We start from the raw sequence: 23,520 nt of genomic DNA, 5'->3' as shown, positions 1-23,520 counted from the left end.
CCTCCTCAGAATTTGCCTTCCTCCTCAGGTGCGGTAGAGTTACTACAGTCGTACCTTGGGGAAGTCGAATAGAATTCAGCATGGACTGGAACAAAGGACAATGATCAGATCTTCCCTCAGGGGGCAGGAAACTGCGACTACCTTTTGTCTTCAGAAAATGACTCATGGGGAGGAAGAGAAGGGAACCAGCCAGGTGACAGGACACTCAGGTTACCACCACAACTCCTCCCTCAACCCCTCCTTTCTGTGATGTATGCATGATGTTTCTGGGGGTGGGCTTGACCTAGAGGATGGGAATTTCAAAAGTTTTTATAAGGGCTTGCACACCATTTTTCTGTGTCTTTCCTCTCTCCTGCAAGTGAGGGGAACACCCTGTTGCAACAGTTCAATAAAGGCCAAGCCTACAGGCTGCTGTTTTGCTCCAAGTTATCCTGGTTGGTGTCTTTGTTTTGTCCAAGGGATTGCTTTAGCTGAAAGATAACTTGAATACTGATAGAATATTCTTTTCTCTACCCCCCCTTCTTTGTCCCTTTCTTGTACCCGTTCTTCTATCTCCTAGTGTAATCTACTGAGCAACCCCCCCCCCCCGGTATTAGAGGGAAAATGGGAGCTCACTCTTCTAAACACCCTAGCTGGACTCCTCCTGGCAACAAAGCTTCCATGAAGCCTTTTTGCCCCAGAGAGGATTCTGATACGCCCCTCCAGCTTGTCATCTCCAATTGGGAAAAATAAAAAAATAATAATAAAGGGGCAAAATGGTCTTTCCAAGTACAAAGTACGAGACCGTTGTAACTTTTAGTGGGTGGCTTAGGCCCACCACCTGGAACCCAGGGCACAGCGGCCACCTCAGGGATCCTTCAACAAAATCAGGGTGTGAACCCTTAGGGAGAGCCGAACACATCAAATTTGTGTTGTTAAACCATAACCTAAAGCTAGAATGTGAAACCGTAAACTTAATGGTGCTCAGAAGGCAGTAGATATAATAACAGCCCAGCCTGAGAGCCCATGCATTAGAGATCTTAGTTTCTCTAAAAAAATAAATTAATAAGAGATGTACTCAAAAGATTTAGAAATATTTCAAGGGTTTGTGTTTACATTGGCCTCGGCATCCACAGACTGTTCTTAAATGCACATAGTTTTTAAATTGCAAGCTTGCTTCAAAAAATTTTAAATCTAAGGAAGCCATGTTGGGCCTTATCAATCTTAAACAGGACAAAAAAAAAAAAGAGAATGAAGTGTGCAAATGTTTGTTATTTGAGAGAGGCTCCAAAGAGTCTTCCTCCGAGTAGCTTAAGTGAGGAGTATGATTTTAAGTTGATGGTAGATGATGTTTTGCTGCAACTTTTGAGTTTGTGAGTCTACATCCGTGTTCCAGTCTTTTGAAATGTGCTGTGAAGAAACTAATGTTTCTGGTGCAAAAGCCTAGTTGAGCCAACTGCTCTCTCAAGCTAAAATGCAGTGTATGTATTTCATTAAGCATATGCCTATGAAAGTATGGTGTTCTTTCTAAGAAAATTGTTATTAAATGTAGAGGCTTCCATGGCCAGCAATATTGTCTATCTGAGTCCAGGCAAGCCTAAAGGATGCTACTGGCAAAGGCTGGGGGCTACCAGGGCCAGCTCAAAGCTGGTGCTGGTCCTGAGATGGGCTTCTCCATTCTGCAGAGGACCCTTGCTTGGAATAGAAACAGGCTCTCAGAGCAGGGGTCAGGAACCGGTGGTCCTCCATATGTCCTAGGACTCAAACTCCCAGCAGCCCCAGAAATGTGGCTAATAGTGAGGTCGATGGGTGCAGGTTTTCCACTGCTGTCTCAGGGCCAGTATGTGAATGAATCACACATGTATCAACTCCACTAGTGGAAGTTTAGTGTCAGAAACCATCACTGGCATCAAATCCAGATCAGTGTTTTGCCCTGGACCACAAAGCTTAAAGGCAAACGATGATTAATCTGCCACCTGGTAGACAGCCCTAAATATACAAATCCCCAGCTGCGATTGTGCTTATGATTGCCCTCAACTCTCCAGAGATCATGGACTTCGCTGAACCTGTGTTTTTTGCTTCGGTTGCGAGCTGCGATGTCTATTGATGGCACTGTTACCCATAAAGCCATCAGAGCAGCTTCCCGTCCACCAGGAACTGCCTGTGTGGTCGAAGGAAAGGGAGCTGTGCTCTAGGTGTGTATGTTGAGGTCTGTGGCGTCTCAGGGGTCAATTTGAAGAGAAAGAAAGAGAGAGCCGCTTCCAGGGTTCAAATCTTGCTCCAAGTCACACATTAATCTGGAAAGGGTTCCCGTACAATACACCTGGAGCTTGCAAAGTGAAATTTGAAGATGAACCATTGCAAGTAAAGGACCAGACACTTAAAAAGAAACACAAAGAACAACTTTTTGTTGTTGTTCAAGGAGCAGGTGGCTAACAAGTTTTGGATGGTTTGATATGGCAGCTCACTTGACTTCCAAACAGCTGCTTACCAGAAAGACAAAGGGCTGGGTGGAGGCAGCACAGATGTGGTGTAAAAACACAGGCGGGCGCAGCAGATGGGCTCTGCTGGTGCGTTCGCACTGCACTGATTTCCTCACTGCCTCAGCCCTCCAAGCCTCATTCCCAGTCAGCAGCAGAGACTCAGCTGTCTGGTCAAGTGAGTGCTTTCTCCCCGTCACAACATCCACTACTAACCCCATCCCTCCCAACATCTCTCAATCCTCGAGCGGTTCCACTGCAATCACGGTTCTTTCAAAGCCATCTTCACCAACCTGGTGCCCTCCATCAGTTTTGAACTACAGTTCCCATCATGCCTGACCACTGGCTATGCCAGCTGGGGATGATGGGGCTTGTAGTCCAAAATTATCTATATACAGAAGGTGCTGAGTTGGTGCAGGCTGCTTTAATGAGATCCTGAAACCTAGCCAAAGAAGATTGGCAACTAAAGTTGACAGACTATGCACAACTAGAAAACTTAACATGTAGAATAAGAGCACAAGAAGATTGGAAAAGGTTTATTGAATATATGGGAAATAATTGTGCACAGCTGAAAACACTGGCAGCATTAAGATAAATTCAACGGTGTAAATAAGTTTTGATGGATGTAATAATGGAATACTAAATTGTTTAGTTTATGTAAAATATACAGGGATATAAGATATGTAAAATGAACCATAGAAAGGGAAGAAGAGCAGTCATCAATATCTTAAGTATGCAAAATGTTTATCTGGAATTGTAAAACAGAAAATTTAATAAAAATCATTTTAGTGTGATCCTGAAACCTCACCTCCTTTGAATATCCCCAAAGCCTCCAATTGCACTGGGAATAAATTATCTAACTCTGGCTCAGGATTAATTCCTGGTTGTCGAATCAATACCTTTTTTTGTTTAAACAAATAAACAAAAAACCTGGGGCCAGAGTATTGCCAAATCTCCATAGGAAATCCAAAGCTGCCATTCGGCTAGCGAAATGACCTGCGAGGGTCCATCTGTCAACTTTGAAGGCTGGTGCAACGGCACCAGGAATAGCTGCCCAGAGGATGGGCAACATCCAAGCTACACCGACCGACTGAACAGGAGCGTTGAGATCGGGTGGCTGGAAGGACTGACGTCTGGAAGAGATTAAAAGAGCTATATCTGTCCAGCCTGGCTGAGCAAGGGCAGAAAGGAATTGGGGTGGGGGTGGGGGTGCAGACTTATGGATATGTGTCAAAAATACAGTCATCAAAGCAGAGCCAAGTAATCTGTGAGGCTGGAGGGGAGGAGGAATAAAAACAGAAAGGGGGTTTAAAAAGACAGACAGAAGGAAGGAAGGAATCAGCAGCTTTCCCATCAATGGCTATTGGAACATGATAGATGTATGCTCCCTCCATGTTCAGATGCACCTTGGCATCTGAATACTAGTTGCTGGGGAACTTTGGCCTTCCCAGAACCATAGAATTGCAGACTTGGAAGGGAACCCAATGTTCATCTAGTCCAACCCTCTGCAATGCAGGAATCTCAAGACATGGTCCCCGCCTCCAATCTGAAACCTCACCAGACGCTGATCAGCTTTGTAAATGCGCCAGCCTGGATGCCTAGCTTGGGGTTCCCAGAGGATACTATCAGGGACGTCTTTACCATTGGGAGTAGTGGCGCGGTGAGCCAGGGCACCAAGCAGTGGAGGGCGCCAGGCAGAGTGTCCAGGGAGGGGAGAGCAGGGAGGTAAGCAAGGCAGAGCAGGGGCTTGGTGCCTGCACGTCTCCAGCGCCCTTCGGAGGCACTACGATCCTGTTCCGCTCTGTAGCCCCAGGGTCATCCCCCATCCCGTGCTGTGTTTCCTCATTTAGTGCTGTGTTTCCTCATTTAGCACCTGATTGATCTCCCTCTGTGAGAACAATGGACTGAATCTACCAAAACCTCATTATCTTGTTAACTCTATCATAAAGGTAAAGGTAAAGGGACCCCTGACCGTTAGGTCCAGTCCTGGCCGACTCTGGGGTTGCGGCGTTCATCCACTTCTGGCAAACCAGAGCAGCGCACAGAGCACACAGAAATGCCATTAACCTTCCCGCCAGAGTGGCACCTATTTATCTACTTACACTTTGATGTGCTTTCGAGCTGCTAGGTTGGCAGGAGAACTCTATCATAACCTAAATGAAATGTAGCAAGTCAATGTCAGAGTACAGTGGTACCTTGGGTTACAGACGCTTCAGGTTACATACGCTTAAGGTTACAGATTCAGCTAACCCAGAAATATTACCTCGGGTTAAGAACTTTGCTTCAGGATGAGAACAGAAATCGTGCAGCAGTGGCACAGTGGCACCAGGAGGCCTCATTAGCTAAAGTGGTGCTTCAGGTTAAGAACATACCTCCAGAACGAATTAAGTTCTTAACCCAAGGTACCACTGTATTTCCAAATCCTGTCAACTTTAGGAAAAAGCATCAAAACTTTGGAAATTCATATAAAATCACTAGTTCCACTGATTTGCTTCATTCCAACGCCATTTAATACCTTTGGCCAAGGACTTCAAACCCCATCAGTTCCTGCCATGATCCCTCAGGCGTGCAGTCACATATTCAAGCTACCCTGGGCAGCCCCGTGGCCACTGCGGAGCGCTCCTTCAGCTCACCGGGTCTCGCCTGGTGAATGGGGCTTGGGCTACAGGGGTGGCCGCCCCTGGAGCCCTTTCCAGAGACTGCCACAGAGAAGCCCGTTTATTTATTTATTGGAGTATTTTAATCATAGTATCACAGAGCTGGACTGTTGAAAGGATCCTTTAGACCAACCCCCTCCAGCACAGGAATCACAGCACAAGCATCTCTCACAAAACAAACTTGCTCCATCTTCCCTGTGAGCAGCCCTTCAGAGACAACAGAATAACAGAATCATTCACAGCGTTGGAAGGGAACCACCAGGGTCATCTAGTCCAACCCTCTGCAATGCAGGAATCTTTTGCCCAACATGGGGCTTGAAACCACAACCCTGAGATTAAGAGGCTCGTGCTTTACTGACTGAGGTATATCTAAGTTCAGCATTTCTTTCTCATGTTGGTGCCAGGTTAAGCAATGCCATTTTGTTTGGACAATTTAATAGCTGGGGTGACTTGTCAGATTTTGGCGGGCCCACCTGCATCTGAGACTATATAAGTGTCTATACAGGTGCGTTGTTAATAAATGAGCAACTAAAAAAAGTTTATGCTTCCTGTTTTCTTTTCTCAAGCAGAGATAATGTGTACCGGTAAGTGTGCTGTGTCAGCTCCCTAAAAAAGGTCAACATCTCTGGGAAATTGGGGGGGGGGGTACTAGAGGGATATTTGCACCACGGCGCAGGATATGCTTAAGATGGCCCTAGATCCTATGGATCTTCCCCACCACAAAATGACAATTGTGCTTGTGTGTGTGTGTTAAGGAGGGAGGAGAGACACCACTTGGCAACGCTGCTCTGCAAACTCAGGCAGCTTCACTTGCAAACAGACACCCCCCCCCCAACACACAAAAACCCTACTTGCTGGTCAATGGGAACAGAAGAGAGCTTACATTGCTTGGCAGGGAGAGCGATGCTAAATCTCAAGACAAGAGGCTGGAAGATGAGCCTCAGGGGATCTGTGGGGCAGAAATGATGTTGTGCACACTTGTGAGCTTCTCCATTCTGGCACTGCTCTTCAGTGGGGAGGGATGGGGCAAAGGAAGCTATAAAATGAGCTCTGTGTTATAATGCCGTGATGTATTTAGCACTGCTTTGTGTAGTCTTGTCCTGAAAAGTGGAGTAGATGTGTCTTCAATAAACAAACACAGCCACAGTATCCAAAATAGGTATCGACAGAGCCGTCAGTTTCTGCTCCTTGGACAATTTCATTCATAGGAAAATTTGTGGCTGAATATGTATTTTATCACAAAATGCAGATTTATAAAGGTATTTTATATCAATGCCTTTTTAAAAAACTTACATTTATTATAAAATATAGTTTTTTAACGCATTAGGATACTTTTTAAAATGTTTCGAGCTAAGGTCCATTTCACAAAATTCAGAGCAGTGTGAAATCCAAAGGATAATGAAGTTTCTGTCTAAACATCTAGTACAGGAGGGGCAATTCATGAGGGTTGAATAGGTGACTAAAGACTAAAGAGTCCTGAGGGGCTGAGAGAAGGATGCATGAAAAGAAAGAAAGGTCTACTACACTGTCTGAAAAGTTGGGGTTGTACAGAGGTGATACATTTTAGCTTTCCTCTTCCCTGCCCTTCCGTTTTTCCTTTTGTGTCATGTATGCAAGCCTCTCTGGGAGCCTTTTGGTCTGAAGTGCGGGGTCAAAGTTGCTTCATATATTTAAATAAATGCACAAGGAGCATGGGTTCCCCACATCATGTATGTTTTGACCCAGGCATAGGCACACTCGGCCGTCCAGATGTTTGGGGACTACAATTCCCATCATCCCTGACCACTAGTCCTGTTAGCTAGGGATGATGGGAGCTGTAGTCCCAAAACATCTGGAGGGCCGAGTTTGCTTATGCCTGTAATTTGACCCATGGCCATTTTTTTTTTTAATTTAAAAAATCCCAGAAAGTGGAATCAGCTCCCACACCAGGGCTTCAACAGGCATGCCAGGCCCTGTTCCCATTATTAGCTAAGAGGGTCTCTTCCTTGTCATAGGCAGAGATTATTTCGCATCTCCTAAAATGGAAACACATCAAGCAAATTCCAACAGGACTGTGCTGCCACGGCTAGCACCCGCCCAAGTGCTGAAAGCAACTCCAAGAGGCTGATAAGAGAGGGGGAAGTCAAGCGGCAAGTCCTGAAATATTCTGAGACAAAGGCTTCCTTCCTCACCTCTGTCTGCTCTCTGCAACATGGACAAGCAGCAAAAGTGTGTGCACAGCAAATACACCAAGGTGGACAGTTGTCATAAAAGGGACAGCAGAAATTACACGCAATTGTTTTCTACATATGCAAATATTTTCACTATGTCCTTATGGCATTGTGAAATGAGAGATACTACACAGGAAACGATTCATAAATGAAATTAAGGATGTTGCAGGAAGCTGAGAGTTAGAGCAGCTACGGTACATTCTTTCACCTTTGGTGGACATGCCCAAGGATTAAGACATTCTGGGAGATGATCTATAATGAAATGAAAAAGGTATTTAAATATACCTTCTTGAAGAAACCAGAGGCCTTTCTTTTGGGCATGGTCGGCCAAGTGGTGCCTAAGAAGGATAGAACTTTCTTTATGTATGCAACAACAGCAGCAAAAATACTTATCACGAAGTATTGGAAGACACAAGATCTACCCACCCGGGAAGAGTGGCAGTTGAAGTTGATGGACTACATGGAACTGGCGGAAATGACTGGCAGAATCCGAGACCAGGGAGAAGAGTCAGTGGAAGAAGATTGGAAGAAATTTAAAGACCATCTACAGAAACATTGTAAAATTAAGGAATGTTAGAAAGATGTTGGAATGAAGTTACATGGTTTTAGCAGAAATGCTATAAAGAATTAAGTACAATAAATTGTAAAGGGATTAAAGGGAAATTAAGGTTAGAACCTGTTAAGATAAATTATAGGACAAAGAATTGAGGAAGATGGAAAGGATTTGCTGAAACAACTAATTGTAGTGGGATACAAAAAAAGGGAGGTGCAAGGAAGTCGCTGAAACAAGTTAAGGAAAGATAATAATATTGAAAGTACTGAATGTGTTTTTAATTGTTGTTGTTTTTATTTGTTATATTTATGTAGTGTTTTCATTTTTGTGCTGTATTGTATTGTTTTGTTGTGTTTGACTCTTTTCTTTTCTTCTTTTTGTAATTTCCAAATCCTTAATAAATATCATTTTTTTAAAAAAGAGAGAGTTAGAGCAGCTACATTGCAGGGCAGAACAGATACATCTGCCCTTTCTGCTATGGAAGAAAGGGACATGCATTAGAGGTTTGCTCTCTCTTTTTAACACAGGCCTAACAATGCATTTTTTAAAAAGCTGCTTCTATATGATGACCCTTCAGTGCTGTGGAAGCATCACTTTTCTGCAGTACCTGTGACCAAGACCCTTCTACGACATTTATTCAGAACTAAGGTCTCCGGCAACTTTAGTTGAAAACTTCCTCCTTGTTGCTTCTGCCCTTTTATTGCTTCTTGTTCAAGGGAAATGTGGCATGAGTCAGTTGCCTCTAAAAGGCTCTTAAAGTGTTAGTTCTCTGTGGGAAGGAGCTTCAGTTACTGGTTTACACAGAATTATTTTCTGTTGCAAAACAGCACTTTTTCACAATTTAAAAAAGTTAATGGAAGCAAACCCTGCCCCTTTTTTTTGCAAGTAAAAGAAATGGAAGAATTCTGGGGCAATTCAGTAATGTCCACTTCTCACCTCTGGAAATTGGGAAGTGGGGGCAGGACCAGACAACACAGCCGCAGTCCTGCTCATCAGGAATAATTACAAAAGGGGCAGGAGATAAAATTGCTGATATGGTAATGCTTTAAAGCAAATCTGTGGTTCAATTAACCTTTGGAACACTCCTGAAAGAAGCAATGACAAGAGCAGAATCAATAAAGAGGAAGTTTCTAATTAAAGACACATTTGCCCCGAAAAGCTTTGATAGTGCTTTGCCTGCACATACTGAAATTATGCTTTAGAGTGGAGAGGAATGCCACAAATCAGAGCTGGGGGAAATGGGAGGATAACACCGAAAGGTTATGCGCAGATTTATAGGTGTGATGGCCTGGGATTCCGATTCAGAGGATGAACCAGAGGAATCCCAGCCTGCACAGGAGTCCCCGCCTCCAGGGCCGGCTGAACTGGGGCAAGGCCTAGATGCTGAAGAGCCTGCACCTGTGGCAGAGCACCAGGAGCTGGCCCCAGGTGAAACCCTTCAGGCCCCAGAGGGGCCTGAGGACTCAGTGGCTACAGGTGAGCCTCCTCCAGGGCCCAGTAACCCTTCGGCCTCTCCTGATCTGCAGAGGCTTAGGGCAGAGAGGCGAAGGGAACTGGTTGCTCCCAGGAGGAGTGCTCGCCTTAAGGCCAGAGGAGGCGGGGCTCCTGGGGGCCGGGACCGCCCCTGGCCTTAGAAGAGGATAAAAGCCCAGTCAGCCCGGTCCCAGTTTGCGGGAGCAACGTCGTTGTTGGCTTTGGACCTTCCTGTGTTCCTGATCCCTGCTTGGCCTCCTGTTCCTGACCATCAGGTGCTCCTGTTCCCTGCTCGGCCTCCTGTTCCTGACCATCCGGTGTTCCTGTTCCCTGCTCGGCCTCCTGTTCCAGCGTTCCTGTTCCCCGCCCGGCTCTCCGCCTCGGACCTCGCCCCTCTTCGTGTGGACTCAGACTACGCTCACGGTACCTTTCCCCCGGGTCCAGCACAATAGGAATGAACAGGACCCTAGAGTCCATCTGGACTTGCAATGCAAGGTACAATTACAGCACTGCTAACAAGATGGCCTCTGGCCTCAGAAAAGGAAAGCTCACCCCTCAAAGTGGCCTGTTTGACTGTCAAAGCAGTCCGATGCTTAGGAAGCCTTCCCTAAGATGTTGAGCCAAACTCTGCATCCTTACAGTTCCCACCCACTCCTGGACCAAGAGTGGGCAGAAAGTCAATTGGGAGCCCCAGGTGCTTTGCAGTGGAGCTAGCTCGAGTCTCTGACTCTCAACGCTTTAAGGAGAGCAACAACAAAACCACTGCCCATTCCACCACCACCACCCCACTCTGAATTAGGCAGCTGAGAAATGAAGGAAGCTTGGAAGGAAAACCAGGAGTGGATTTGTGTGTGAAAGGACTGTGCAGTCGGTTTTGATACTAAACAAAAACCTGGATTAAGCATGTGCTTCTTGGCACCCGCTCTTTAAATCCTCCAGAACCCCTATTTTGTACCTGGATCTGGTGGAGGGCAGGTTTCTAGGTTTTTAAATAACAAACAAACCACCCCACACACTAGATCCCAAAAACATGAAGTGACGTATTTTTCACTGTATAAGACACAGCTGACCATAAGACACACCTAGTTTTAGAGGAGGAGAACAAAACAAAAAATATTCTCTCACTCTCTGCGCAGCGCCTCTCCAGCGAAGCAAAGTCAGAACAGCCAGAGGGATCGCTGCTTTCGCTGCGCAACGATCCCTCTTGTTGTTCTGGCTTCTGGGATAGCCGTGCCAAGCCTCTTCAGGGCAGGGGGAGCGTTCCTCCCATTGCCCTGAAGAGGCTTGGCGCAGCTATCCCAGAAGTCAGAACAGCAAGAGGGATAGCTGCTTTCACGATCCCTCTTGTTGTTCTGGCTTCTGGGATAGCTGGGCAGCCTGCATTCGCTCCATAAGACGCACACACATTTCCCCTTACTTTTAGGAGGAAAAAAGTGTGTCTTATAGAAAAATACGGTAGATGATACTGGCCTGGAAGGGTCTGATTCGGAAGCTCCACTTTTCCACATTCCCAAGGGACTATGTTCCCTCTGCCTCCACTGTCAGAGGAATTATGCCTCTGAATGCCAACTGTTGGGAACCACAAGTCAACAGAGTGCTGTTGAGTCCTGCTTGCAGGCTTCCCATAATGGGCATCTGGGTATCCAGTGCAAGGAACAGGATGCTCAACTAGATGAGCCACCGGCCTGATTCAACAGGCTTTTTTTACGCTCTTAGATTTGGCTGCCCACCGAGCCCTGGAGTTCCCAGGCAGGGCAGGCCGACATCCTCTGGAAACATGAGCCAGAGTCTGTTTGCGGTTGCTGGGGCCTTGCAGCTCGTTGGACCATGCTGAAGTCCTGCACCTGGAGGACCCCAGCTCCTCTCTGCGCACCCACGCAGCCCACTCCTCAGCAGGGATCCTTCAAATGCCAATCCCGTGAGGAGCAGCACAAAGTCCTCCACGCAGTGAATGAGGAAACCCCCTGTTAACAAGGCACACACTTGTTCTTTCCTAATGAAGAATTACATGGAAAATGCTTCAGAATAAGCAGCAAAAAATAGACCCTGGCCAAACCAGGATGTTGAGTGTCAGGGACAGCTGCAGCCAAGACCGCAGGCCGGCAATGCAATGACGCCGGTCGGGAGGGCCAGCACATGAGGCTGGGTCCCAACTCAACACCGGCCCGTAAATAAACCCAAGTGCTTGCTGGCCACAGATCACCCAATGCATCTGGCTCATTTCTGACCAGCTGCAGAAATAATAATATTAAAAATTGGCCAATGCAACATTTTACAGTCAGGGGTCAGAGCTAGACTGGTGAGAGAGACCACCCTGCTTATTGCTAGTCATGTAGATCCCCGCATTCTCAGCTATAAATAGCAGGCAGGGCTCTGGCAGTTGCTGCTTAACAGATTTGGGAAACATTTTGCATGAGGTCAGTCACAGCAAAAAAAAAAAAAAAAAGAGAGAGAAGAACTTACAGTACCTCACAAGGCCCTTGGTCGGGCAGCTGCTCTCCCAAGGAGGCCTCCTTCAAGTCTCTCGCCGCTTCCTGAAAGCGCACAGACGAATCCAGCCCCATGGTCTTCTGGGCCTGGGGGGGTGGCTCTGCTTCAGGGCAGAAAGAGTCCAGCAAGTCCGTTTCGCGGAGGTCGGCAACCATGTCCTTTGAAAGGGGAGCCCACACCCCAAGGCCAGTCTCTGAAGCCTGGCTAGGATGCTGAAAATCTGTTTCAGGAATGTCTGCCCCATTTCCCCTCCGAAGGGAACCATGCACCTCTTGCACGGCCTCTGCAGTCCAGTTGGGATACTGGGATAAGTTTGCATTGACATCCCCACCAGCATCCGTGGCTGCCATCGTTTGGGCTTCCTTTGTTTTTTCCACAGCCTCCTTTTCCTCTGTTTTCTGTTCTTCGCGTGGCTCTTTTTGCCCTTCCTCTGGTTTTGCCCTTTTCAAAGCCGTAGGGGCTGCTGGGAGCATCTCTCCCAGGACAGAAGCATCCTCACCTGGCTGGTTCCGATCAGCCTCGCCTTCCTTGGCTTCTGGCGCCTTCTGCTCAGCCTCAGCTTTCACCCCCACGTCAAAATACATATCTTTCAGAGAAAAGTACACGTCTGCTTTAGGGGGCATTGAATAGGGTCGGGCAATGGGCTTTTCTGCCACCTGCCTCGGAGGTCCTCTGGGCTCCGTGCCCACCAGCCCATTTGCTGCAAAAGGTGACGTGCTGTAGGCCAAGGTGTTAGGCGTGGCATCTTCATGCGCCGAGCCAATACTCCTCTGTTGTGTCCCATCTTCCTCTCGGGAAACATCCTGACTTGCATTTGGCAGGGCGGTAGTGACCTCCTCTTTCTTCTTCTTCTTTGCGGAAAACTCTTTGGCCGCTGTAGGCTTCGCTTTGATGATCTCCACCGTCTCATAGATATAGGTAAGAAAGCCATTGGCATTTTCGTCTCCGTTTTCCTCCCCGCTCTCCAGAGAAGAGTCCCCATTGGTGGTCACCTCTGCTTCCAGACGCCCTGTTATGAAGTTGTTTGGGAACAGGGTCTTGGCGTTCACGGAAGTCTCTTTGCTCTTCTCGTCCTCTCCAAATCGTGGTTTCCCATCTGGGATGTGCACCTTGGCCACCTCCTCCTTGTCCCAGAGGGTGGTGCCCGATCGCATGCCCACTTCGCCGGTCAAGCGGCGCTTCCGCTGGAACCTGTCCGGGCTCACCCTCCTCAGCTGCTCCAGCTCCACGTTCTCCTTCCCTCGCTTCCTGCTCTGCTCGATCTCGCGAAGCTTGGCCTCGGCGTTTCGCTTGAGCTTGGCAAACCATCGCTGGTGGATTTTGTACTCTGTCATGGTTCCCACCTCCAGGACCCCCGAGCAGGACACAATGCCCTTGTTGTTTCTGGCCGAGGCTTGGTAAATGGCTGCATCTTCCTCTCTGCACCTGGGGGCAAAGAGCAACAGCGCCATGAGAAAAAACACACACGATTCAGTGAGCACATTGTTCTAAGCATTAGTGCACATAGGTGCAAAGTTTAAGGCTGTGCACATGCCATACATCTGAAGCATACAAACACCCCACCTCAAATAAACATGGGAACTGTAGTTCATTTCTGGGCCCAATTCAAAGTGCTGGTTTTGGCCTATAAAGCCTTAAATGGCTCAGGACCGCCATACCTCAAGGACCGCCTCCTTCCATATTAACCTACCTGGACCCTGAGATCACCCTCCTTTGTGTGCCTCCTCCAAGGGTGGCAATACGAGAACGGGCCTTCTCTGAAGTGCCCCCCCCCATCTGTGGAATGCTCTCCCCAGGGAAGATCACCTGGCGCCTTCATTATACAACTTTAGGCGCCAGGCAAAAATGTTCCTCTTTAACCAGACGTTTGGTTGATCCATTTTATGTCCTATGCCCTTTTAAAATGTCTTTTTTTGGGGGGGTATTGGGGTGCTGTTTTTATTTTTATTAGGTATTTTGTGGTTTTAGATATTGATTTTATTCTGTGAACCACCCTGAGACCCCCAGGTATAGAGCAATATATAAATTCAATAATAATAATAATAATAATAATAATAGTAATAGTAATAGTTTACTCCACACAGAGCATCCAACACTCTTATGAAACTACAGTTCCCAGGATTTAGAGGTGGAGACAAGTGTGCTTTTAATGTGCCTTAAATAGGTAGTCTCTGTCATTTTCCCAGCTGCTCATCCATGAGCAGCTCCTATGTGTTTGGTAGAACGCTAGAAATGAGCCAGCCATATGAGCAGAGAGCAGTCTTGTGTGTTTCTCCATTACATTTGCCTCTGCTCCGAACTGCCTTCTTCATGAGACAGGCTTATGCAACTGAGCAGAACAGGGTCATTCAGCTGATATCTGCACACATATGACGGGGTCATTTTGACTGCTCAGGGTTACACAAAGGGGCATTCTCCTGACCCCCCATTATCACAGGAAAGGACAGTCACATCACCCAAGCTGTGAATGGCAAAACTACATAAAAACTGTGGAAATCTACCCTGTACACCATTTCTTAAAGCCAAACTAGTCATTATGGCATTCACCTAATTGGCAATTGTGTCCATAGCATCTGAACTCATCCACCCAGGTCTGAGTGTTTTCCTCCTTGTTCCATGCTTTCCAGGCACAAGTCTGAGTGGTTTTGCTTTGGCCCCACTGCTTTCCCCTGGAAAACCCGCTCTTCTGTGTTAAATCGGAGCAGATGTCCATCTGGAGAAAACCCAGTTGCTGTTTGCTCCAATTCAGCAGTAAAGATCAGGTTTTCCCAGGGGAAAGCAGTGGGGCAAGTCTGAAGGAGCCCTCGCAGAAGCGAGCAGGGGGCAGGGGGTGGGAACGTAACCCAAACTGGGACCGTGGCAGTAAGATCACTTTAATGCCACCCTGCTGTAACCCCAATTTGGGTTTAAAAAGCCATTTACACTATTGCCAGATGCAGGGAAAGTGCTGTGCCCAGTTTAGAAAAAGATTTTCTATATGGGAAGTGAAAAGAACTAGTCTCTGGGCAAAATGTGGGGACCTCCAAATTATAGAATTCTGACCATAGTTGCTAAGAATAATACTCACAATTTTTTCAAATAAAGAAAGAGGTATCAGCACTCGTATCTTGAAAAGGCACCTTGGGCTATAAAAAGAGGAGTGTGTCCAGGGCCGGATTTAAGTTTGATGAGGCCCTAAGCTACAGAAGGTAATGGGGCCCTTTATATGTCCAGCTGTCCTTTGTCAACAAAAAATTGTCACTGTTTTTTGTGTTGAATATATGCTATATGGTAATTGATGGACCTAATAGGTATCTAAAGCCATTTGCACATAACAAAATATGTATTTTATCAAAGTAATTGTTGAACTGAAATACAATTAAGAAGAAGTATATTAATAGTGGTAGTGATATTTTAGGGAGCAGGCTAGCAGGCGGGGTCCATTACTTACATCATAGGAGCCTGCACAACACAAAACACTGTTGCTCTATGTAGGTTTTATTTTATTTGTTTTTTATCTTGTATTTTGGAAATCCAGTTTTCCCCTTCTTTAAATTAAGCTATAGTTTGTTTATACGTAAATCTGGCACTGAGTGTGTTGGCACTCTGTAGTGATGAGTACTGTCACAAAAAAAGCACCGATAATACTCATATCCCTTCCTTTGCACCAGGCATGGGAAGCCTGTGTTCCCGCAAATGTTGTTGGACTACAACTACCAACGCTCTTGGGTCATGCTGGTTGGGGCTGATGGGAGTTGGAGTCCAGCAATATCTGGAGGGCCACAGGTTCCCCAAGTCTGATGTAGGCTAAGGTTCAGAAACTGGGGAGCCTTGATCTAGATCCAGCCCTGGCCCCACCAAACACACCCATTGCCAATCTAGGGACAGAAGAGGGGTCTCAGTGAAGCGGTATTTGTGTGGCAATAGTAGGAAGCCACTAGGAACTCTGTGGGGCTTACTTCTGAGGACACATGGCTACGATTGTGCTCCTTCTGTAGCTTCATTCCAAGAAGCCAAGAGACATATCGAAATCCGTAATATACAGCATAGTCCTGCCACATGTTTACTCAGAAGTCCCACGGAGTTCAGTGTGACTTACTGGAGAAGTGCGCACAGAACTTCAGCACACAGGGACATCTGTCGTCGCACCTAAGTGCAAGATCAATATGCTAATACTTAGCATTCACGCAGTACTACCAAGGGTTCAAATTGCTTCGCATGCTTTCCCTAGTTCTAATCCTCACAAGTACCCAGTTATTAGCAGAAATGGAGGATCAAGAAGATCAATTAAAAGAGGTGCGGGAAAAGGAGACAACAGGTCAGATAAATAGTCAAAGCTGGGGAAGAATATGGGAGAAACACTTTGAAAATGTTGTTTAAGGATAAAAGAAAATTATTATTAGTTTGGAGATGGTATTTAACACCAGTCAGATTAAATCAAATAAACAAGGACTATTTGGTGTTATGTTGGAGGGGATGCCAGGAAACTGGCACTTATGTTCATGTGTGATGTACAATTTTTTGGGTAAAGGGTGTTTAAGGAGATAATAGAAATCACTGGGTTAAAGCTGATCGAAAGTCCAGAGGTAGCATTATTATCAATTTACGAAGGGGTGGAACCTTCACAGGCTATGAAGGACTTGCTCACAAATTTATTGACAGCTGCACGAGTTATTATAGCTAGGAAGTGGAAGGGGCAAGGTGAATATCAAATGGAAGAATGGTATAAAGAGGTGTGGCATATAGCTAAAAATGATAAATTAACATGTACTATTAAGGTAAGATGGGGAATATGCAGGGAAAATGATTTTGAGGAGATATGGAAGGTGTTTGTAAAATTTGTACTGTTAAAATGGAAAGGGGCCAAACCATCGCAGGAGGTGCTGAAATTTTGGGCTGTCGGATAGTTACAATGGAATGGTCTTGGGGGTGGGGTGCTGTCAGGGAACTGACATCAGAACGAGAGGTGGAGGCAAGGCTCCAAAGCGATGCAGGAGAGGGGACCAGCAGGGGGGAAGGAATTCAGCGCAACACCAGTAGAGAAGGGAGGGAGATGGAGGATTCGGAGAGAGGGCTCCAAAACTCTTCACCCGAGACTAGTGGGGAGAGCGCAGGCACGCCTCTGCCTTCCCCTTACTTGCGTAGAAGAGCTCCACGCAGGGAGAGTAGGAGGAGACTTGGCGTCAAACAACTTCTATGCTGGAAGAGGTTCAAGAAACGCCCACTGACGGATTCTGCAAGTGACTGACCGGCCACGGAGTGTGAGCTGTCAGCCAAAGCATGGTTGGCCAGGCAATCTAGCCAAAACTGAAGGCAACTTACGCACAAGTAACCACTTACAACCATTACAGGTGCACATTTTTTTTCTTATTTATTTATTATTATTACTTTGTAAACAAAAAACAAGTACCCAGTAAGGCAAGCCAATATTATTTCCTCCCTGCCAAACTGCAGACAGTGGAAAAGGTTTCTCCTTTTCCCAGTCTTAAATTCAGTTCTCCATAGTTGTGAATTATTATTTTCAAACAATGCTCATGAACATTTGTTGGCATTTCTGTGCTAATTCTCCCCCTATGAATGCATTTTTGTTTTTACTTTTGACTAAAAAAAACACACGTTGCTAGCAATTCCCCCAAATATAATGAAATTAATACATGTTCTATGCACACTTTCCCCACAAAATTCGAGGAACTGCAAATTTTGAGGGTAGCTGCATTTTGGTTCCCATAAGGTTTCATAAGAACATAAGAAAAGCCTGCAGAATCAGGTTGGGGGTGTTCATCTAGTCCAGGACTCAAGCACAATAGCATTTGCCCCTTCAAATATCTCAAGGGCTTGTCACGTGATTCCGGATATTGACTACTGTTTCGTAGAATTCTTTGTCAGCGTGGTGGGAGGATATAGAATTGCTTCATAAACTCATCTTATTTCAAATGAATGTATGTGAATGAAAATATGAAATGCTGTGGAACAGCGCTCATGTAATAATCGAAGCAGTAGTCAATATTCGGAATCACTGTTCAGTGTTGGACATCATATTTGATGAATACACAAAGCTTCACAGCTTGTCTTTCATCGGACCAAGGCTGGTACCTCGCTTCATTTATAGAGTTTCAGAGACTCTGAGACCAAAGATTTCATTTTGGACTTGTTATGGTTTGAAGGAATTCTATAAAAGATTGTCTATTGCGTATGTACATGGTCATCGTGTTGCCTAGACATTGCTGACGGCAAGAACTGTTTGGCAGAGGAATGGACTTCCTTGGAAGGTGGTAGAGTCTCCTTCCTTGGAGGTTTTTAAGCAGAGGTTGGATGGTCACCTCTCATGGATGCTTTAGCCGAGATTCCTGCATTGGAGGGGGTTGGACAAGATCCCTTCCAACTCTGCAATTTTATGATTCTATCATTCTGCAGTTTCCAGCAACTGGCACTCAGAAGCATACTGCCTCCAAAGTGTAAAGCGGGCAGTTTCTCCTTAAAATGTGAACATAATCAAATTTCTCCCCATCCTAACTTATAGTGCAATTCCATACGCATCTGTTAATAAACAAGGCAAGTGTAATGGAATGTGCTCCCAGGTAATTAGGCACAGGATTGTAGTCTTGGCTGCTATGCTACTTACTGTAGTCAGAATTACATAAATGCTATGCCAGAATTACATGAACAGATTTACTTTTCAATTTGAGGAAGAATGGGAGAGATGCTTAGTGTCTTATTCTTTTAAAAATGGAAAACAGCACCACACATGTCACATATTGAACTGATGCGCTAATGCATTTGAATGGGCACTTGCTAGATTACCTCAGGAAAGCTAATAAACTGCAGCTGAGCTGTAGATAAGCCCTGAAACCCCTCCTTCGTACAGGCTGTCCTCTTTGCACATTCTTGGACAGCAATGAGCATCTGCCCTGGATTGTGAGTGTAGATGTAGGGATTAAACCAATACTGAAGGAGCCAAGAGACATTTCCTTCTCAGTCAGCCCAGTTTAGGAGAATGCCCATACATAGATCTGTAGTAGACAGGGGGGGTGGGCAAATCTGTCCATTTTTGTTCTCTCAGTCTCTCGGTTTTTAAATCTCAAAATCCAGTTCTCCACATTTTTGCAGGATTTTTTTTTTAATCCTCATGATATTTCATCAGCATTTTAGTGGAAAGTTCTCCTAGAATATACATTTTTAAAAATACGGTTTTGACTAATAAATGCATTTTTGCAAGCTGTTTCCCCCTGTGATGTATTTGGGCAGCCTGTTATCACTTAATGGGCCCTGTATCGGGAAGTTTTTAATGTCAGATGTTTTCTTGTGTTTTTAATATTTTGTTGAAAGCCGCCCAGAGTGGGTGGGGAAACCCAGTGTTATGTACTGAGTTGAATAGGATCCAAACTGCAGCAGTCTGATTGGTCCTAGAACAATAGGATTCAGAATGCAGTGGTCTGATTGATCCACAGGAGCCACCCTATCCAACTTTAGGTGGAAGTGAAGCCGCACCTGATTGGCCTACAAGAGAATCCCAGTATTAGCCAATCATGTGGCGCCCATTATGAAAATAATGTATATAAAACAGATAATTCGGGGGAACTTGAATTCCTCACTACTATGAGCTGAATAAAGAGTATGAAATCCACACTCGACTCCAAGTATATTTCACCCAGTAAGATGGGTGGGGTATAAATAAATTATTATTATTATTATTATTTTTATTATTATTATTATTATTATTATTATTATTATTATTATTATCATCATCATCATCATCATCATCATCATCATCACCACCACTACCACTACTACTACTATTTAGAGGGCTGTTACCAGGAAACTAGTCTAGCTATTCCAGGAATTGAATCCATGCTGTATCTAGGAACTAGAAGGGGCTCAGGCATGCAGCCAACCCCCTCACCCAAACTCATAACAATATGTGGAATGCCAGCATTCAACATCTTGCATCTCTAACACAGACTGCTCGCCTTTTTATATATACGGTTGAGACAACTTGGTGTTAAACACCATTCAAAAATCATTTTATACAAACTTTGCTTGAGCCTTACATCAACAGTCCCAGTTAACACTGCCGTCCAAGGTATTGAGTCTGGGTGGGGAAGTACCGTCAGAGGGAAATCAGGAGCACTATGCAACTGGCAGTACGGAGTTTGCCGCACACGGCACTCACAGTGCTGGCTCCCACACCATCACTAACATCATCTCAAATGACAGGACCGCTTCAGTGTGCAAACATGTTGCCCACATTTTCCAAGTTACAAGAAAGGAGATCCTGACTAAACATCAGAAAGAACTTCCTGACAGTATGAGCTGTTTTACAGTGGAACGGTCTCCTTTGGGAGTTTGTGGACTCTCCTTCCTTTGAGGTTTTAAAGCAGAGATTAGATGGCCATCTGTCATTAATGCTTGAAATAAGATTCCTGCATTGCAAGGGGTTGGACTTGATGACCCTTGGGGGTGGGGTGTCCCTTCCCAACTCTGTGATTCTATCATCCTAGCAAAAGAAAACAGATGCTTTAGTATTGGCGGGGGGAATATACCGTATTTTTCGCTCCAGAAGACACACTTTTTTCTTCCTATAAAGTAAGGAGAAATGTCTGTGCATCTTATGGAGCAAGTGCATGGTCCCTGGAGCCGAATTGCCCAGGGGCGAAAAGAAGATCATGCTTTTTTTTTTTTTTTTTTTGAAAGAGGAAAGTGGGTGTTGAAACAAAGCCGCTGACCAGCAAGCGATCAGGAGGGAGATAAGGCTGCTGGTAAAGGAGGATGCTGGGGGAGGGGGGGGAGGTAAAGACCGGGAACTTGCAAGGAAAGGAGACAGGAATACTAAAACAAGCAATGAGGAGAGAAATTAGAAGAAAAAGAGGAGCAAAAAGCTGCTCCAGCTAAGGAAAAGACACTAAGGCAAACAAGAGGGAAGGGGGTGTTGAAAGGAGGCAGCTGATCGGCAAGCCATCGGGAAGGAGATAAGGGACATGATAAAAGACGCTGCCTGGGAGTGGGGAGGTAAAAGCACATGGATCCTCAGGATTTTTGCATTGGGTCACCCCAAATTCACCATCAGATCACATAGCATGTCCATGGCTACAGCCTGCACCCAGAAAAAACACGCATCCACTGTTGCCTGGGGCCGCAATGGCGCAAAAACGTGGTTACAAAGCATGGATCCACATGGATTCTCAGGATTTTTGCATTGGGCCACCCCAAACTCGCCATCAAATCACATGTCTGTGGCCACAACATGAACCACAAAAATCATACATCTACTGTTTCGTTCAGAATATTTTTTCCCCTTGTTTTCCTCCTCTAAAAACTAGGTGTGTCTTATGGTCAGGTACATCTTATGGAGTGAAAAATATGGTAGTTTTTGTGCAAGGGACCATCCTTACTGAGGAAAAGGTTGAATTCATTATAAGCATTTCTACCGCATCCTTCAACAGGAAACCCCCAGGGCCATTGACATAGAAGAATTACGAAACAAATCAGAACACTAGAACATTTGGGAGACACAGATAAAGCAATCCGAACCATCATAAAGCGAAGGAAGTGAGCTGGGAAAAGAGAAAAGTGGCTGAAGTAATAGTCTTATTTTTATTTAATTTATGAATCACTTGCTACGTGCATCTCAAGGTGGTTTACAAATACATCATTTAAAAAAACCAAAAAAACTTAAAATAGTTTTTCAAACAGTGCAAACAGAACAGAATCCAGAATGGACCATATGGGAAGGCTTCACCTCATCTCAATCTCAGTCAAGTGCCCCTCATCTCATAAAGAGCATTGTAGAACCAAAAAGGGGGCAGAAAGGGGCAACCCTAATGATTAGGGGTTCCTCCCGTAGAGGGAAAAGGCTGCAGCATAGAAACATAGGAGTGGCTCTCCTGGATCAGTCCAAAGACCCATCTAAGCCAGCATCCTTTGCTCACAATGGCCAAGAGGTCCCATGGGAAGCTCAGGAGAAGGAACGCAACGGCACTCTCCCCACAGATGGTTTTCAGCGGCTGATATTCAGAGGGACCCTGCCTCCAGTTGTGGAGGGAGAACTTCGCCATCCTGCCTAGGAGACATGGACAGCCTTATCCTCCAGGAGATTGCCTCACCCTCTTCTAAGCCACTGGCATCACAAAAACTGGAGGGTGGTTTTAGTTTAGAGAAAAGGTGCCTTAAGGGTGATGGGGAAGACATGACAGAAGCTTATATAATCGTCCTCTAAAAACACTAGAATAGAACTCAGAGTCATCCGACGAAACTGACCGGCAGAAGATTCGGCAGAGACAAAAGCGGGCACTTCTTCACAGGGCAGGCCGTGAATTTATAGATTTGGCTGCAATAAGAGACGGTGACAGCTGAGAGCTCAGATCAGGAGGGGAGAACCTGTGGCCCTCCAAAGGTCGCTGAGCTGCAACTGCCACCCGTCGCTGACCACTGGTCGTGCTGGCTGGGGCGGCTGGGAGCTGGAATCCAGCAACAACTGGAAGGCCATATGTTCCCTACCCCTGGCTCAGATGTCTTCAAAAGGAGACGAGGCAAAATCACGCAGGGGACATCTGTCAGTGGCCACTAGCCACCATATCTTCAATGCAGGGCTTGGAAAGGGGGAACCTGCCACTCAATACAATTTTCTGGGGAGCAAGGGTGGGCCGTCACACGCTTCACCCCGTTTGTGAGCTTCCCAGAGGTATCTTGTGGAGCGCTGTGGAAAGCACAACTCTCTGCGACAGTGCACTTATTTCACACGAGGTTCCCTGCCCTTACTGATATATGAATGGGACAGGCACATGGCCATTACAGTGGTACCTCAGGTTAAGAACTTAATTCGTTCTGGAGGTCCATTCTTAACCTGAAACTGTTCTTAACCTGAGGTACCACATTAGCTAATGGGGTCTCCCACGGCCGCCACACCGCCGCTGCACGATTTCTGTTCTCATCCTAAAGCAAAATTCTTAACCCAAGTTACAGGCAACCAGGCAGAGGGCCTTCTCGGTAGTGGCACCCGCCTTGTGGAACACCCTCCCACCAGATGTCAAAGAGAAAAATAACTACCAGACTTTTAGAAGACATCTGAAGGCAGCCTTGTTTAGGGAAGCTTTTAATGTTTAATAGGTTATTGTATTTTAATATTCTGTTGGAAGCCGCCCAGAGTGGCTGGCGAAACCCAGCCAGATGGGCGGGGTATAAATAAATAATAAATTGTTGTTGTTGTTGTTGTTGTTGTTGTTGTTGTTGTTGTTAACCAGAGGTACAATTTCTGGGTTAGTGGAGTCTGTAACCTGAAGCGTCTGTAACCTGAAGCGTCTGTAACCTGAGGTACCACTGTATCTGGTTTGCTCCTCTGGGCCACCAGCCAAACCTGGCTGAGAATCAGGGAGGAGAGGAGTATTGATGGCTACTAGTCGTTACGGTTAGGCTGTGTCTCCATAGCTAGAAGCAGCTGTGCTTCTGAACACCAGTTGCTGGAAACCACAGGAGAGGAGAGGGCCCTCATGCTCCAATCCTGCTTGCAGGTTTCCCACACACAGGCATCTGGTTGGCCACTGTGGGACAAGGATGTTGGACTAGGTGGACCAGCAGGCTCAACTTAGGTTCTTATGTCTTCTGTGAAAAAGAAAAGGGAGTGTGCAGAAATGGCAAAACTGACCGGAAAAGTAAGAAATCAAGATAACAAACTTTTTTATGAAAGAATGGAAATGGTTTATGGA

At 45.8% G+C, this 23,520-nt stretch overlaps 1 protein-coding gene and 1 long non-coding RNA gene across 3 annotated transcripts in view; one reads left to right on the top strand and one right to left on the bottom strand.

The window, feature by feature from the left end:
* ALPK3 (alpha kinase 3) overlaps nucleotides 1-23,520 on the bottom strand; it is a 79,274-nt gene that overhangs the window by 23,383 nt on the left and 32,371 nt on the right. For both annotated transcript variants that reach the window (XM_081838668.1, XM_081838669.1), the window contains one exon: nucleotides 11,821-13,267. In XM_081838668.1, coding sequence (XP_081694794.1) covers nucleotides 11,821-13,267 — 1,447 coding nt within the window. The remainder of the gene's footprint in view (nucleotides 1-11,820; nucleotides 13,268-23,520) is intronic.
* Nucleotides 1,001-1,512, top strand: LOC309328968. The gene is made up of 2 exons (XR_014150967.1): nucleotides 1,001-1,273; nucleotides 1,449-1,512. It is a non-coding gene; the product is annotated as an uncharacterized lncRNA (long non-coding RNA).

Source organism: Podarcis erhardii (genome assembly GCF_964252035.2).
Source record: "Podarcis erhardii genome assembly, chromosome: 14".
NCBI lineage: Eukaryota > Metazoa > Chordata > Lepidosauria > Squamata > Lacertidae > Podarcis > Podarcis erhardii.
Note: the sequence above shows the minus strand (reverse complement) of the source record. Positions and strands in the feature narration are given on the sequence as shown.